The sequence below is a fragment of the Chrysemys picta genome, chromosome 3 (assembly GCF_011386835.1).
Source record: "Chrysemys picta bellii isolate R12L10 chromosome 3, ASM1138683v2, whole genome shotgun sequence".
NCBI lineage: Eukaryota > Metazoa > Chordata > Testudines > Emydidae > Chrysemys > Chrysemys picta.
Window position 1 is genome coordinate 102,866,724 of NC_088793.1, and position 16,142 is coordinate 102,882,865.

The 16,142-nt window shown below is 42.2% G+C and overlaps 1 protein-coding gene across 3 annotated transcripts; it reads right to left on the reverse strand.

Annotated features, from left to right (window-relative positions):
• Window positions 1-927: 927 nt before the first annotated feature.
• SGK1 (serum/glucocorticoid regulated kinase 1) lies at window positions 928-11,953 on the reverse strand. Of its 3 annotated transcripts, none has more exons than XM_024113312.3 (12): window positions 11,789-11,953; window positions 8,076-8,151; window positions 7,570-7,645; window positions 6,990-7,094; window positions 6,366-6,449; window positions 6,123-6,254; window positions 5,749-5,861; window positions 5,402-5,525; window positions 4,954-5,049; window positions 4,503-4,658; window positions 4,308-4,397; window positions 928-3,637 (listed from the first exon to the last, which is right to left on the reverse strand). In XM_024113312.3, the coding sequence occupies exons 1-12, from the start codon at window positions 11,820-11,822 to the stop codon at window positions 3,470-3,472; spliced, it is 1,254 nt and encodes a 417-aa protein (XP_023969080.1). In that variant the 5' UTR covers window positions 11,823-11,953; the 3' UTR covers window positions 928-3,469. The 3 variants fall into 3 exon arrangements, with proteins under 3 accessions (XP_023969080.1, XP_065444759.1, XP_005280358.1); XM_065588687.1 differs by lacking the exon at window positions 11,789-11,953 and adding an exon at window positions 9,606-10,125; XM_005280301.5 differs by lacking the exon at window positions 11,789-11,953 and adding an exon at window positions 8,322-9,748.
• Window positions 11,954-16,142: the final 4,189 nt, after the last annotated feature.

A 16,142-nucleotide genomic window follows, 5' to 3' on the forward strand; every position in this document is an offset into this window, starting at 1 on the left:
TGTAAGTTGCACTTTCAGGACAAAGAGATTGCACTACAGTACTTGTATGAGGTGAATTGAAAAATACTTTTCTTTTGTTTATCTTTTTTACAGTGCAAATATTTGTAAAAAATAATATAAAGTGAACACTGTACATTTTGTATTCTGCATTGTAATTGAAATCAATATATTTGAAAATGTAGAAAAACATCCAAAAATATTTAATAAATTTCAATTGGTATTCTATTGTTTAACAGATTAAACTGTGATTAAAACTGCGATGAATCACAATTATTTTTTTTTTAGTTAATCGTGTGCGTTAACTGAAATTAATCAACAGCCCTAAAAGTAATTAAACATGATAGAGTCCGATCTTCCCTTCATATATGGCTGCCATATGTTACATTCTGAGAGAGTAAAGTGCAGATAGGCTATTCACCTTTCTCTTAATAATAATATTAAAATAAAGATATGCTTGGAAATACCAAAATTTGTAGACACACCTACACTGCAGCTATAATGTAATTAGCCAAAGAATTGTAAAACATGCAGAATTACAAATGGATTTTCTAAAAAAAATCCCAAACTACTCATTAAAAGCTGCACAGAGGCCTATGACTCACTTAAGTCTCACTTTTCTTTATCACTAACTTCTCTAGTGTTTTTCTTGAAAGCTAAAGGAAGTATTTAGATTGCTTTTGTTACTTTAAAGCTTCAGTTCAATGCTTGCAACTTCACACTAATGCTGAGGAGACACAGTAAGGCAAAGGCAGTGTGCACCACAAAATATACAGGTTTCAGAGTAGCAGCCGTATTAGTCTGTATCTGCAAAAAGATGTGCATCCGAAGAAGTGGGATGTAGCCACGAAAGCTTATGCTCAAATAAATTTGTTGGTCTCTCAGGTGCAACAAGTACTCCTGTCCTTTTCACAAAATATACATTATTCATTTATTTTTAACAAGTGCAGTTTCACTTTAATCATACACAAATTAAGGATATTAGTAACATTTTGATAATATCTTAGTAATTGGAATCCTCGTTACAACAGTGTTGTGTGTGCAAATTGTGCATTGGCTGATTTTGCAGGGGTCACTTATGCGCAGCTGAAAGTGTTATGTTGTAAACTCACTGCTTTTCTGCAGTGTTAGGTTAATGTATTAAAATAATTAGCACACATGGGCCAGATCCTTAGCTGGTGTAAACTGACACAGCTCCATTGGAGGACCTGGCTTTTTATGTATGTAGTTTATAGCTGAAGTTAAAAAGCTTTAAGTAGTAGGTAAGAAAAGAAAGCTTTAATTGTCTCTTCCCTTGTATGTATCAAACATAGTTTCTTCTATTAATAACAGGTTTGATCATACTACTTTTATTTGAATGGCTTTATTTGCAAATAGAGTTGCCCAAATGAGTTTTGTGTACAAATTATTGGCATGATCCTCTGAGGCGCTGAGCATCATCACCTGTTGAAGTCAATGGGAGATAAGGACAGTGACTAAAACACAGGTGTTCAGCACCTCACAGGCTCACACCATCTATTGCTTACATGCAGAAATGGAAGCTGAGTTGGGACCTCATTGAAAGTTTCCTTAAAATTTCTTCTACTGAAAGATGAACCACTGTCCCTTTGAGGCCTGAGCCTCATTCAGTGGCATGAGCTCACGTTGTTCAGCTCAGTTTCAGACATGTTCCCACCCCAGTAATTAAATACTTGTTCAGTTGAGTTTGCTCCAGTAGAGAAGTCTACCTGCCAATTGACCTAGGCCTTGTCTGACTACACTAGAAAAATCAGTACAGAACAAACACACTTGAGTAACCACCCCGATGGGCAGTAGCACTGATGTAAGCAGGGCTGAAGTGTTTAACCAAATGAGTCATTAAAATCTACTCTGATTATGTTTCCATTACAGGGTGGTAAGATACTGAGTCCTATCTACACTAGTGCTTTGGCCCAAGTACAGCTTCCCTGTTGTAATGCTAGTACTGATTTTGTAGTGTAGATGAACCCAGAAAGTGTCTATGAAAGGGCATTAGAAAGGATTGAAGCCAGAACAAACCCCCTTGGCATCAGGCACCATCTCCCATCGTAATTATACTTAGTGCTTGGGTATACTAGAAAGCTGTCACACTTTAGCAGTACAACTCCTGAAACCTAACAGTTGTACTGGTGTAGGAATGCTTGTAACAGTATAGCTATTCCCATATGGGAAGAATATACAGGAAAGGCACCTTTACACTGGTATAACTGCATCCACACAAGGACTGGTATCAGAAATCACACCCCTAATAAAAGTTATGCCAGTGTAACTTAAATTTATTTTTGACTTCAGCTAAGGCCTAGTCTAGACTAAAGATAAAAAGAGTCTGGATTTTTAAACCCTTGGAAAAGTACAAACTTGACTGAATTTGTGATGGAAAAGGTGTTTTTTAAAAATGAAAAAACCTGACAGTTTACAGAAATGTTCAAGATTTTACTGCAAACCAATGGGTTTGGTCACAAAAAAAAAAAAAAAAAAAAAAAAAAGTACATAACCATGTTAATTACATTACAATGATGGTGTACATTACAAGCCAGGCTGTAAGTTTAAATACACATTTAGAGTTTCAACTGAATGTACAGACTTTTTTTTTTTTTTACAATACATACAATGCAACACTCCCCCATCCCCCCAATAATGCCCACTTTACAGATGACAATTTTAAAAAACAAACAAACAAGAAATAAACCAACAGCTTTGACCAACTGCAGCTGGGGCATTTTGGTCCATAAAAACCTTTCTAAAAATAGAAACTTTTCATAGCAGCAATGCTTTCTTCAAGCATTTGGATATATAATTAATTGTGAGCCCATTTCAATAATTTTAGTTAACTGTATATTTACAAAACAAAATCAAACTCTACACTTAATTTATCTTCCAAATATGGAAGAAACAAACAATGCCCCACATTGTAGTGTCCTGCAAGTGTTACATTGATGCTTTAAACTAAGTCCCTCTGTAGTATGCATATCACACTCATACCATTTGTTCACATAGTAAACCCACATAACTGAACTGAGAAACACTCTTTGCAACAGGAAAAGTTTGGAGCTTAACTCGATCTCATCAGAAAAAAAGGCACGTTTCATAAAATCCTCGTCACATCCAGGTCTTCAGGCAAGGCTTTTCAGAACATTATTTCCAAACAGCAGGTTATTATTCCTACAATCTACCATAGCAGGCTATGGCAACAGTCACTTCTAATGTTCTTTCCCAAGGAGATAGCACCACTTTGGGGGAAGAACAAATCAAAATGCTTGTAAGCTTGTTTAGAGGAGTTATGTGCTGATCAAAAAAAAAAAAAGCATCCAGCAAACAGTGTAGTTGAAATTAAGGCTACAAAGCTGCCATGGTGGAGATGTGCAAATTCTGTTTCAAGATGACTGGTCAACTGGCAGCTCAGCCAGAAGGCCAATATGATAATTAAAAACCAAGAAGAAAGGAAAACAAATGTTCACAGGAAAGAATCCATGGGTGGGGCATATGAAAAGCCCAGAAACGCTTCAGCAGCTTCCTGGACGCTAGCAGTAATGAGGATACTGTCTGAAGATTGGCCAATGGAGTTGGGGACTGGCTCATCTGTAAACTCGGGGTCAAAGTGTCGCAGATCACTCGGACCACTCTGTGGAAAATAAAAAAAAAAGAAAACGAGTGTTTAGTCCCCAATCTCCATTTTTCATGATTTCACAGATCACTTCAAAATGTGAAAACTCTTGTAGGGGACTCATAGTGTTATCGCCTCAGACTCACTGTTTAACAGGCTTGGCCAATTTTAGATTGCATCTTGCTGCATATGGTCTCATCTTGTTTTTAATGTATTGCCCTCCAACTAGCTCCGTGCAATAAAAGCAAAACAAAATAATCACTCCACTCTCCTATACTGCAGTTTATGCAGCGGTGCCTTGGCAACTTGCAGTAGTAGACCACGTTTAATCAAAAAGCTTTATCTAAATAACCGTGTGCTTGTAGTTGAATATTGTAATTTGACAAAACAGAAATTCTGTTTTGGGGCAGTTATTTAATTTCTGTCTTAGTTTCCCCATTTATAAAATCAGTAAGAACTGAGTTCACGGGTGTGTTTGAGAATGTCTCTACATAAACACTGGTCAATCTAAGTGCTAGATTTTACTATCCAACTATTTAAAAAATCTATCACTTTTCTCCTTATCCCCTTTAGTTAGAGCAAAAAAGTATAGCTACATTTTAGCCAGCTGCAGACGGCCTTTGGGCTACAACCTAATGTAAGGGGCAAAAAGCCCTCTCTACATTCTATAATTAGATGTGATACTTACCACATTTGGGTTAAAAGGAGGTGTAATCTTCTTATTAATGAGATCATCCCAGTTAATTGGGGAGAAGAAGATGTGATTCTTAATCTCCATCTGTTAAAGAAAAATTAGATTAATTCAGACAAGAGTAATTGAATAAGAGTGGTGTGATCTAATTATTTCTTATACCATACACAGGAACTACAAAATTGTACTTACAAAGTCCTCCTTAGCACCAACTCTCTTTGTCCTATCCTTTTGTAACAGGCCTTCCAGAAGGTGTCTAGCAGAATTGGTAATATTTGGTTTCAATTGCAGGGGTTTGTTCAAAATATTGTCATACATTTCTGCTGTGTTCCTGCTGTAGAAGGGGGGCTGTGAGAAAGAAATAAAAAGGTAAGTAAGTCTATAAGTGCTTAATAAAATTACACATATATGCATTCTACTGTAATACCACAAGCTATTGTTAGCTTAATGCCATGTGCTGCCCTTAATCCATACACAGAATTCTCAATGAGGATGAGGGCAGCAGAGGACATTGGTCGGGGTCATCATCTTAACTAAAGCCACACGTGTAGGTAATAAGTCTGGAATGACTGAAGTATAAAAATGTTTTCCTGTAAGAACTACAGTAAGCTATACACAGGCAACTAAAATATCTGGTACTTACCAGTCCATAAAGCATTTCATACAAAACTGCTCCAAGGCACCACCAGTCAACAGTCCTGTCGTAGGGCTGCTTATGAAGAACTTCAGGAGCAAGGTACTGTTAAATAGAAGAACCAGAACCATAATATTAGCCAAAGGCAGAAGAATCTTACAACAGAAACTAAAACCATACTAAACAAACCTATGTTCTTGAACTACCAGAAAAGCCTCCTAAGCCTATAGTTAAAATGTCATTTATATACACAACGGCTAGCTTGAGAGCAGTTCCCATTGCATAGGGATCATTCTTTGCCGGAAAGCTATCATTTTAAGAATCTTACTTTCTCTCACTTATCTATTCCATTGTAACTCTCCATCAGGTGTGCATATTTACTGTTGCTTCATCTATTCTTATCATACAGTTTATATAGACAAACATTAACCATTTCAGAAATCAGAACTAAGCATACCTCAGGTGTGCCACAAAACGTGGAGGTAGTGCCATTGTGTTCTATGTTCTCTTTGCAGAGTCCAAAGTCAGTCAAGATAATATGCCCCTGAGAATCTAGCAAGATATTCTCTGGCTTCAAGTCCCTGTAGCAACAAGAGATTAACAGAAATGTTAGTTCTTCTCGGTTAAAAAGTATTCTTAGTATTTTGTGAGCATGTTTATAGATTTTGCAATTCTTTAAATTCGGATAAAGTATTTTGAAACTAGATGTTTTAAACGAATATATATTGAAATCTACTTTCCACAGATAAGGTACAAAATATGCACATTTATAATCATGCCTAAGCCAAATTACACATAGCTTACCGATAAACTATGTTCAGAGAGTGCAAGTAACCCAGTGCACTGGCTATTTCAGCAGCATAAAACCGTGCTCTTGGCTCCAGGAAGCAACGTTCCCTCTGGAGATGGTAGAATAACTACAGGAGACAGAAAGAACAAGTTCTGTAAATGGTGCCAAAGCCGGTTAACAATGCATTTAATTAGACTTGACATATATAGCTAAAAAGAACAATAGCAGGAAATGGCCTAATGATCCTCTAGCAGTTTGAAACCTGGCAAGCAGACGATGCTAAATCTAATAACTTTTCCCCCTTGGAACTTTCTTTTTCATTTAAAAAAAGAAAGATCTATAATACCACTGTGCATGTTAGAAATTATTTCATTTATTTGCTGCTTACCTCTCCACCATTGATGTAGTCAAGGACAAAGTACAATTTGTCTGCAGTCTGGAAAGAAAAGTGGAGCCCAACCAGGAAAGGGTGTTTCACATTTTTCAACAGGACATTGCGCTCTGACATTATGTGTTTCTCCTAGAAATAGGAAAAAAAAAAATCAGTATTTAGTTACAAAGTTGGCTAACTTGTAGTAATTAACTAAATTTGGTAGCTGCATCGCTGTATTGTGAACAAGGCGATGTTTACCTCCTTCTTTTTCAGGATTGCTTTCTTCTGCAGTACTTTAACAGCATAGAATTCTTCTTCTGCCTTATGCCTTGCAAGGAGAACCTGAAAGTGGTTAAAAATCCCATTACTTCAATATGTTGGAATACCAAACAGAATATAAACACAGTTGGGTGAGACTATATCCAAAGCCCTTTATGCTACCACTGAGCGCTATTACCACTCTATGCTACCAGCTGCATGTGGAAGCATTTTGCTAGCAACGTCTAGCATTATCAGCAAAATGCCAGCCAGAAAAGCTGTGCATATCAACTTTAAAGGTTTTGTTTGTTTTTTTATGGCTGATTCTCCTGGCTTCAAAAGCTACCCTACCCACACTCCTGCATAAAGGATCAACCCCAATTAATTATCCTTGCACTCGCTCTCCTTAACTAAAGCACTCTGCCCCACCTATCCCCTTCAGGGCAAGCAACTTCCTCCTCAAAGCTGTGAAGTGCCCTCCTGACAGTAAAGCACCGGAGAACATATGTAGAAATTTTGCCACTCTTGTTACTTAAAGCAGACTGGCTGTAACCCCATCCCTTAAACAATTACATGCAATAGCAGCTAACTGACCAAATTAAGGTGGAAAGAAGTAAAACATACCTTTCCAAAACTTCCTTTTCCGATAACCTTTAAGAAATGAAAGTCTGATGGCGTGGCATGTGGGTTGGATGATGGACCAAGATTGATCTGCTGTGATGGGCTGGGCTGTAATTTTATAAAATACATTTGTTAAAAGATGCTTATTGGAAATTCTTGACCACAAAGGATTTTTATATAAATCTAATAATGGATTTAAAGATAAAACTTTAGTTGGGTACATTAAATAAAGTCTATGTCCTTTTTCCCCAAAGTTAGCATCAGATTACATTAAACTGTTTTTGTACCACCTCAAATGACAAATCATGAGAACAATGTGCCTTACTTTAAAATCTCATTGAGGGCATGGCTGCTTTCCATATTTAGGTGATATGTAATAACATATCATTTAAAAAGCATGGACTTTTTTCAATACAGAAAAGGTATGGGTTTTATTCTAAATTGGTAACTCCTTTTTGAAGTTACATTACTGCACTGTGAACTGAACTAAAAGGGACACTTGTTATGTTGCTAATTTACAGAAAAGCTATTTTTAAACATGTTTCTATTACTGAAAATGATTCACACAATGAAGACTACTTACTGGAGGGGAAGGATTAGCATTCATAAGTTCAGGCTCTTCAGGCTGGGAGATCTTCAAAATAGACTGAACTTCAGGGCTGCAAAGATTAGAGAGTATATTATTGGAACAGTTGCCCTGTGCAACAGGCAGACACATCTCACCTCTAGGGGGCATGCAACCATTCTACTTATTAAGAATACGTTTCAGTTTGGCAGACTACTGGAGACAGTCTATTCATTTCAGAACTAAAATGAAACAGGAAAAAGGAACAAACTTGTGCAAAGACACAAATTGTTTGTTCTGTACTTAAAGGTGAGTGATGGGATCGGTGGGTCTTTAGAAACTAAAACTAACCCGTGTTCTCTGGTTTTATCTATGCTAACTAAACTCAGTAAAGTTTGTTATATAACTAATAATATTAGAAGAAAAAAATTCTGTTGTGACAATCATTAATACATAAATCTTTCCATCATTAAAATGCAAGTATGGATTTTCAGATCGATATGTACAAAACTGCTGCTACTTACTGCTTGCACGGGTAGGAGTTGGTGGCTATTTTTTGAATGAAGTCATTTAGCCCCATTCGTCTCTGTTTCATGAAAGCTGCAAATAAAAAGAAAAGCGTTACGATAGGATATCCCAAAACGTCGTTTTTTAAAAAGAGAATCGGATACTTTATTCTGACTTTCCGGTTCAAATTATCGATGCCATCCAAAATATCTGTACCCCTAGAAGAGAGACATGGTCACCCCATCTTTCTCCTTCAGACTCACCGATGAGTATTGCAACAACTCCCCTCATCTTTGAATACGTTAATGTGGGTCCGGAAGCTTCGGCTCGGACTGTCATTGCGGAGCTAAAATGTGGGTCAGTGAAGAATAATCCAAGCTGATGAATGAGTTAGTCCAGGAGAGTGTGGGCTGCTCTATCTGCAGCCAGCGATGAATACAGTTCTGCGGCTCGGCTCGCTGAAGGGGTTTATATAGAGACCTCGCCGAGGGGGGAGGAGAGGGAGGAGCCAACTAAGAACAACAATGCGGAAGAGTGAGTCTGGCTTCCAGGCGCCCAGAACTGCTTTGACTCGTACAGCTGGCGCCCGTCCCTTGGCGCTGCCCCGCCCCGCCTGGCTTCTTTGACGTTCGAAAGAGCCGGGGAAGGAGCCGGCCGGCCGGCAGGAAGCAGAACGCTCTGCAGCGGGGGTCAGGACGCGGCGGCGGCATTCCAGGGGTGTGCATTGCCGTACAATACAATAAAGCGCTGAGATCACCGTCACCCAACCCCAGGGGGAAGAAAGCAGGTATTCTTCCGCTCCGCTGCACACACAAATACAAGCATGCACCGGGCTGGCTCGATCGGCGCAGCACCAGTTGCCTGTCCCTTTTCTCCTGCATTCTGCTTCCATTTCCATGAGGCTTTGAATTGTGACAAAACTGAGACGTTAGCAGCTTTGAAAAGGATGCAAGACGTTTGTGTTCAACCCTAGCTTTTCTATGGCCTTCTTCAGTTACAAAGCATGAACCTAGCTAGCTCTGGGGACTCTATCTCGGTAGAATCATAGACTATCAGGGTTAGCAGGGACCTCAGGAGGTCATCTAGTCCAACCCCCTGCTCAAAGCAGCACCAAGCCCCAACTAAATCAAGTTACTAGAACAAGGTTACTGTGTGTTATGCCCTGGCCCGTTTTTTTCTCTTCAAAAAGTTCAGCGAGTGAACCGTTGGAGTCAGCGGATACTTGTAGCTCACATGTCTATTGCGCTGAGCCCAATGCATTTCAATAGGGGGAGGCAAAGGAATGTTCATTAACTAACTGTCCCTGTTCACAGCTTGCAAATGTTGGCACCTCATCGCTCAAAGCAAACAACTTCAAAGGGGGACCTTTGTCTCTATGGCTGGAGATCAGTCAGCTGTTGTCATTCTGTGTCACACGGGTCACACCATCCGATTAAGGGGGAGAACCACATGGGAGAGCCACCTGGATGCACCAGTCATGTAACTAACCCCCATCCCACCCTTAGTTACAGCAACACATTGAAAGGGGAAGGATCGGAACCTCTTACCAAGCCCAATTAGAAGCAAAAACTCCCTTTCTCCTGCGCGGCCAACTCCTCCAGCTTGAGCTGTTTTTCGCTGTACAATGGGATTGTGGCTTGTTTTGCCCTTGTGCAGAGGAGAATGTCTTTCGGCAGCAGCAGCTTGAGCTGCTGCCTGGGGTGAAGGGCGATAAGAAACTCTCACGTTTCCTTGAAGGAGCCGCAATGACTCAGGAGAACAAGATTTCCTGCCCGACTTTCAGGAGAACAAACACATGCCCCTTGTGTGCATTGCCCGGATCCCGGCCGGGACGTTACAGAAAATGCTTTTTAATGCTTTGGGCCGACAAGGGAAACAGCCAACGAATCATGCAAGCCCCTAGGGCTTGGGAGAGGAGGGGGAAGGAAGGGAAAGGGGGACAGGGAGCTCATGGAGGTGCACATACAGTTTGCGTTTGCAAAAGAACAAAAACGGCCTCCTCGAGCTGAGATTTCAACGTCATTGGCGAACAGTCTGGGCCAGGGTTCATTGTTGCCTTGCAGTGGCACCGGGCAACGCGTGGGTTTTGTTTATGAATGAAAGCTCTGTGGAGAGACGCCTGGTGACCCGGGGTGTGGGTGACACGCAAGGCTAGGGGGGTGCTGGGTGCACTTGGGAGGGTGACTGACAGTTTTGCAGGGTGGGGAAAGCGTATGTTGAAAGGGGGCTGCGTTTCAGCGCTAGCTGCGGCGGGCCACATCCCGATTCACTTAATTCATTGCAGTTTTGAAGAAGTGTCCTCAAAATTGTGAAATCCCCCCCTCGCCGCCCCCAAGTTATACTGCGCATCAGAGGCGGGTGGGACTTTCCATCACAGCAGGATTCGTTGTGCTTGTACTTCAGTTTGTAATATGATTGAGCTGCAACGTGCCCCCCCCAATTAACTTTGCCCCCTCGTGTGCATCCTTGTCCCCCCATGCCACATCACCATTGGCCTGCATGCCGCTACAGCACTTTGATTCGTGTCTCTAAGTCCTCTCTAAGAGAGAGAGACCTAGGACCAAGCAAAGGGGGGATGGGGGTAGGGTGACCAGATGTCCTGATTTTATAGGGACAGTCCTGATTTTGGGGTCTTTTTCTCACATAAGCACCTATTACCCCCCACCTCCTGTCCCGACTTTTGACACTTGCTATCTGGTCAGCCTAGGTGGGGGGTACATCAAATCAAGATATGCAGTTCTCTGCTGCTCTGAGACTGCAATTCGATTTAAAGAGAGACTTGAAAAGAAATGGTAATATGAATGGCCCGGGGTGGGAAATTGCGCCATCCACACGCGGCGAGTCGTTCAAAGACAGCACAGTGCTGGGTAAGAAGTTTGAAGGCAGAGAATGAAGGAGTTGCTACCGGCCGGCTCCCCAGCCTCAGGTGTCTTTAGAAGGGCTCCCCACACCCTTCCCCAGACAGATCCGGGAACCTGAAATTGGGTCTCCTCTCCTAGAGTGTAAAGGGCTTTCGGAACGAGAGGAAACAGACACGCCAAAGCCACAGCTGGCTTTGGGGAGAGGCGGGGTCGCAGAGCTGGAGCAGTTCTGCTCAGTTCCTCCGAGCTCCGGTTTCTTCCACTCCTTGCTTTGCCTAGCTGGGTTGCAAAACCGCCTCTTCTGGACTAATCCGAGCAAGGCAATATCGCAAGTTACAATCGTCTGCTAACGCGGCGGAGAAGCATTCCTCCCGCCACATGCCATTGCAGCACCCCCTCTTAGTCCCCCTGCCCCCGTCCTCGCCCCACCCCAGCGCCCACACAGGCTTTCCCTGTGACACCTCTGCCAGGGTCTCTTGTCAAGCCTGCCTTGGCTGCACCGCAGCTCTCGAGCGCCTTCCCCCTGTTCCTGCTTGGCTGCAGCAGCCGCTCGCTTGCAAATACCCGTTGTCAGCGTTGCTCTCACTGTTTCCCCGCAGACCCTCCTTTCCAGACCCCCGCCTCACGCCACCCCAGTTAAAGAGCAAGAAAGCTGAAATTGCAGCCTCGGTTCAATCACTGTTGTCCCACCCTGTTTTTCAGGTCTCCTTCCTCTTTTAGTGAAAAGGTAATTAAAGTCCTTATCAAATGTCAGGTACTCAGCCTCCTCTGCTCTCCAGCCAGGAATATCATTGTTACCAGTAAAAGTTTCTTCTCGGAGCCTTAAACAAGGCAGAGCGAGATTGTAACAATTTTAAAATTAAACCAACCTCTTAATGAAGCCTTCTCTTCTTTGCCTCTCATTTCTCTCTCTCTCTCCCCCCCTCTAAGAGCCCACCACAGTAGATTTGAAACAGGGCTCTGATGCTCTGGCTGGGTTCTTATGTATTGCTATAATCCCGAATAACCTCCCCTCCTTGGCCGGCCTGGAGCTGAAGAGAAGTGGTGAGAAAGTAGCGGCTGATTTTGCTTGCTGGCGCTGCCCAGTTTATGAACCCCATATTCAAGGTGATTTACATACAGGAGATCAGTAGAGTTCAACATTGGCCACGCCGTACACTCTGCCCCGTTGCAACACCACCCTGAGAGTTACAGTAAACACCAGTTTATTACACACCAGTGCAGTGCGGCAACTAGAAATGCAAGTCTTCTGCTGTAATTGACCTGTCAGCAGCAATCACCCAGGGCGAATTCCCAGCAGCCAGTCCCGCAGCCTGCAGAAAGCACACACAGGCTCCATGTCCAAGGGGCGAGGGTTTGCTGTCTGCCCTCCACCGTTTGCCTGTTGGCTCCCTGTCAAAACGATCAAAGAGTAAAGAAGAGGAGTCGCTGTCGGGACGGAAAAGGAACAGGGGCCAGGCTCTTTGGCTTGGTGGGACACCCCCCCCCCCTTCACTTCCATCCTCTTTCTGCAGCAGGAGGAGACAGATGGGCTCCTGAGTTTATCGTTTAAAAGAACAGAGTGGAGTTGTTGAGACTGGCGTTCCCTGCCCACCGGATAGCGGACGGGTGGAACAGGCGCCCCTGTCCAATCCTGGCATCTAAATACTTCCGAACAGGAAAGAGATAGATATATCGGGCTCTCCCGCCCCCCATGTCTGTTGCCCGGTTGTAGCCTATTGAGGTGTCTTTTCCTCTCTCGCTGCCTCTCCCTGCGCACACAATAGGCACATGTCCCCCGTCTGTAGACAGAGTCGCCAGCGTGTTCTTTAGCACAATTCCATCCGCTGAGTCATTGGCATTTGGCCAGTAGGGGGCGATCATGCTTTCTCCAGTGGAAGAAGAACCATAAAGCATGGCTAGTGTGAGATTTTTAAATACTGCTATAATCAATCCCCAATGGTAATCTGTACATGTAACATGGCAGACTTTCGAACTGGGAAGCTGTACTGCTTAAGGCCGATGAAGAGAGAGACACATTTGTTTCTCTTTATTTAGTAGCTCGTTTTCATTGAGGAGTCAGTGAAAGTTTAGAGCTATCTATCACGCACTGATTTTTACCTTGTCGCTTCAATTTTGGCTTAATCCCAAAGGAAAATAACCCAGAGAGAAACAAAATCAACAGATTGCCACTCCCCCTGCTCAGATGGCATAGTGCTGGGTGCAATATAATAATACACGATAGACATGTCCCTATATTTAGTTTCCAACACAATTAATCCTTTCCTCATTTTAAAAGATCTGTCTAATCTTCTGCCAATACTTATTTTAAAATTATATTTCCATCACAAACGTCTTGAATTATATGTAGGAATATGCACAATCACCTATATGAGAGGAATTATAATTTTTTATAATTTACACAGCATTCCCAACCCCAGGCAGTCAAAAAATCAGTAGTCTGGTCCCTGCAAAATCCTGAGATTGATTTAGGAATCATGAGATTTAAAAAAATTAACTGTACCGTCCTTTTGTTTCTCTTCTGGTTTTTGAGCCTCAGGATATGTTTACACAGCAAAGAAAAATCGGCATCTGGCCTGTGCCAGCCAACTCGGGCTCCTGGGGCTCAGGCTGCGGGGCTGTTTCATTGCTGTGTAGACTTCCGGGCTTCAGCTGCAGCCTGAGCTCTGGGACTCTCCCACCTTGCAGCCATAGCCCTGCAAGCCTGAGGCACCTAGCACGGGCCAGGCTGGGTGGGTGGCTGGGTGTCTAGTTGCTGTGTAGACATACCTTTAGAGAACACTCAGGTCACATATTACATAATGGCTAGAAACTTACTTTAAAAAATGAAAGCTAAGATTTTTATGTAATTACAATACTACAGGAGTTAGTGTTTGAGAAAAACATCAATTACCGAGAGCCTTGCAATAAAATAATGAGAGTTGGTAACACTGTGTAGGCCATTGGTGTGGGATAGGAATGTACTTGCTGCAAACTAGATAAAGCAAAAAAGCCAAATAAATATAATAATGCCTCACACTTATATATCACCTCCATCCGAGGGCCTGAAAGCTCTTGACAAATAGTGAATTAAGACTCCTGAACTAATACAATATTCATTTTAACGGGTAAGGTGCTAATGTTTTCGTATTTACAGAATTGTCAGATAAAAAAAAAGATGGATTACTCAATTAACAGCAGAAATACAATTGATTTGATTTGACTGTAATGTTATAAGCATGTCATAAAACAGCACTTTTTCAAATAAGTGTATCTCACGTCAAAGTGTCAAAGGGATATTGTTATTGTTATTGTCATGCCTAAAGGCTAGGATCAGGACTGGGATCCCATTGTACTGAGCTCTCTGAAACATATAGCAAGACACAGTCTCTAAAGAGCTTGCAATCTTATTTGAAAAGAAGGCATAACAAATAGGTTTAGCAATCAATAGAAGGGAGAAGGAAGCAGAGGACAAGGGTAACAGTGATAGCATCCCACAATTACATAGCTTAGCTATGCACAATTTAAATACAATAAGGATGTGATACAATTTGTCCCACTGAATGAACACACAGTTTACAATTAAACAAGAACTGTTTCCTGGCTTTGAATGAGGGACCTATGCACAAGGGACCTCTGCAGCTGTTGGAAGCTCTATAGGCTTCTCATCTTAGAGCAGCATTTCTCAAATGCAGCCACTGTGGTGGCCATCAGCGACTTTTTGGTAGCCACGACAACCTCCTGGGCAGTGATGGGGGTGGGGGATAAAGCAGTAGCCTCTCCTCTTCCTATTGCTCCTGTATGCACCTTGTCTGCCTAACCAGCAAGAGTTGGTGGCTGCACTATGAGACCCCCACTGCCTTAGAGGATGCTCACTATTTAGAGGGCTGTTTTCCCTAATGTAGCTACTACTTAATGCTGGTTAGTCATGGTAAGCCTGTCTTTGACTGCCCTTTCCCCAGGGAAGCTCACAGCCTCCACCCAAGTCAATGTGATAACTTGGCTCGTGGGAATGATGCTAGTAAATACATTGACCCCTTTTTTTTTTTTTAAATATATGGAGATATACCTATCTCATAGAACTGGAAGGGACCCTGAAAGATCATCAAGTCCAGCCCCCTGCTTTCACTAGTAGAACCAATTACTGATTTTTTGCCCCAGATCTCTAAGTGGCCCCCTCAAGGATTGAATTCACAACTCTACATTTAGTAGGCCAACGCTCAAACCACTGAGCTAGCCCCCCCTCTCTTTGCCTTCCCTTGCCTTGCCTCTCCTCTCCTTTCCTTGAGCTGCTGTGCAACTCCCTCCATTTAAGCTCCAGTTCAGAAAAGGATTCAAATGAGGTATGAGCTGTCTACCTTGTTGAATCATGTCCTTCGTTTTTAGGTTCTAAGCAGCTTGACTGAACTGTACCTAGAATAGTTTGGCCTTCTGTGACGGAGACAATGCAAAATTCTGCAGATATTTTCTGCAATATCATGCCCTATGTGTTAACTGCACAGAGATAGAGTCTAGGCCTTGGTCTGTCTTGCTCTTCAATTACATTAATAATATCATTGGCTCTGGACACTACAAGCAGAGATTGCACTTCTATTGCCCTCTCTTCTCTGAAGTAAAAGCTGAAAGTTTTAATCTGCTTACTGTAAGTCCCTGCTGAGCACGCTCTCATCTCTGCCCTTATAATTTAGTTTCAGATGCAGCAACCAAAACTCTCAGTCCAGAACTTCAGGCTGCCCCCTGCAAATGATGTCAAGTTGCTGCAAATAGATAGGAACTATATAATGGTTTTGATAATAACCCCAACAGCTGTCAAAAGGTTGCTGGACATCTTTTTGACTGGGAGGTCATTGGTTGAAACTCCTATTGAGCTGACTGGATGGAACACCACCAATTGATTTCAGTGTTGTGTTCTGCCAAACATACATTTTGTCCATTTTTTATTTCACTTTTCTGCTACTCTCAGAGCAGGTTTACTGCACTGTCAATAAGAGGCTCTAATACCAAAGGATTACACTCACAGGATCGTAAAGTGATGAAATGCCATATTGAGGGAAAAGCAATTCCCTTCTTTGAGGAAAGCAGTCAAAAATTACAGCCTTTTAGATACACTGACCTGTAGTTAAAACAGCTGATAAATGATGTCTCTAACTTCCATTTTAATTGCAGTATACTGATTCTATTCTATACTGTATAGGTTGTTATACTGCCCTCATCACCACAGTATGTGAATGCCTTCTAGTAGTG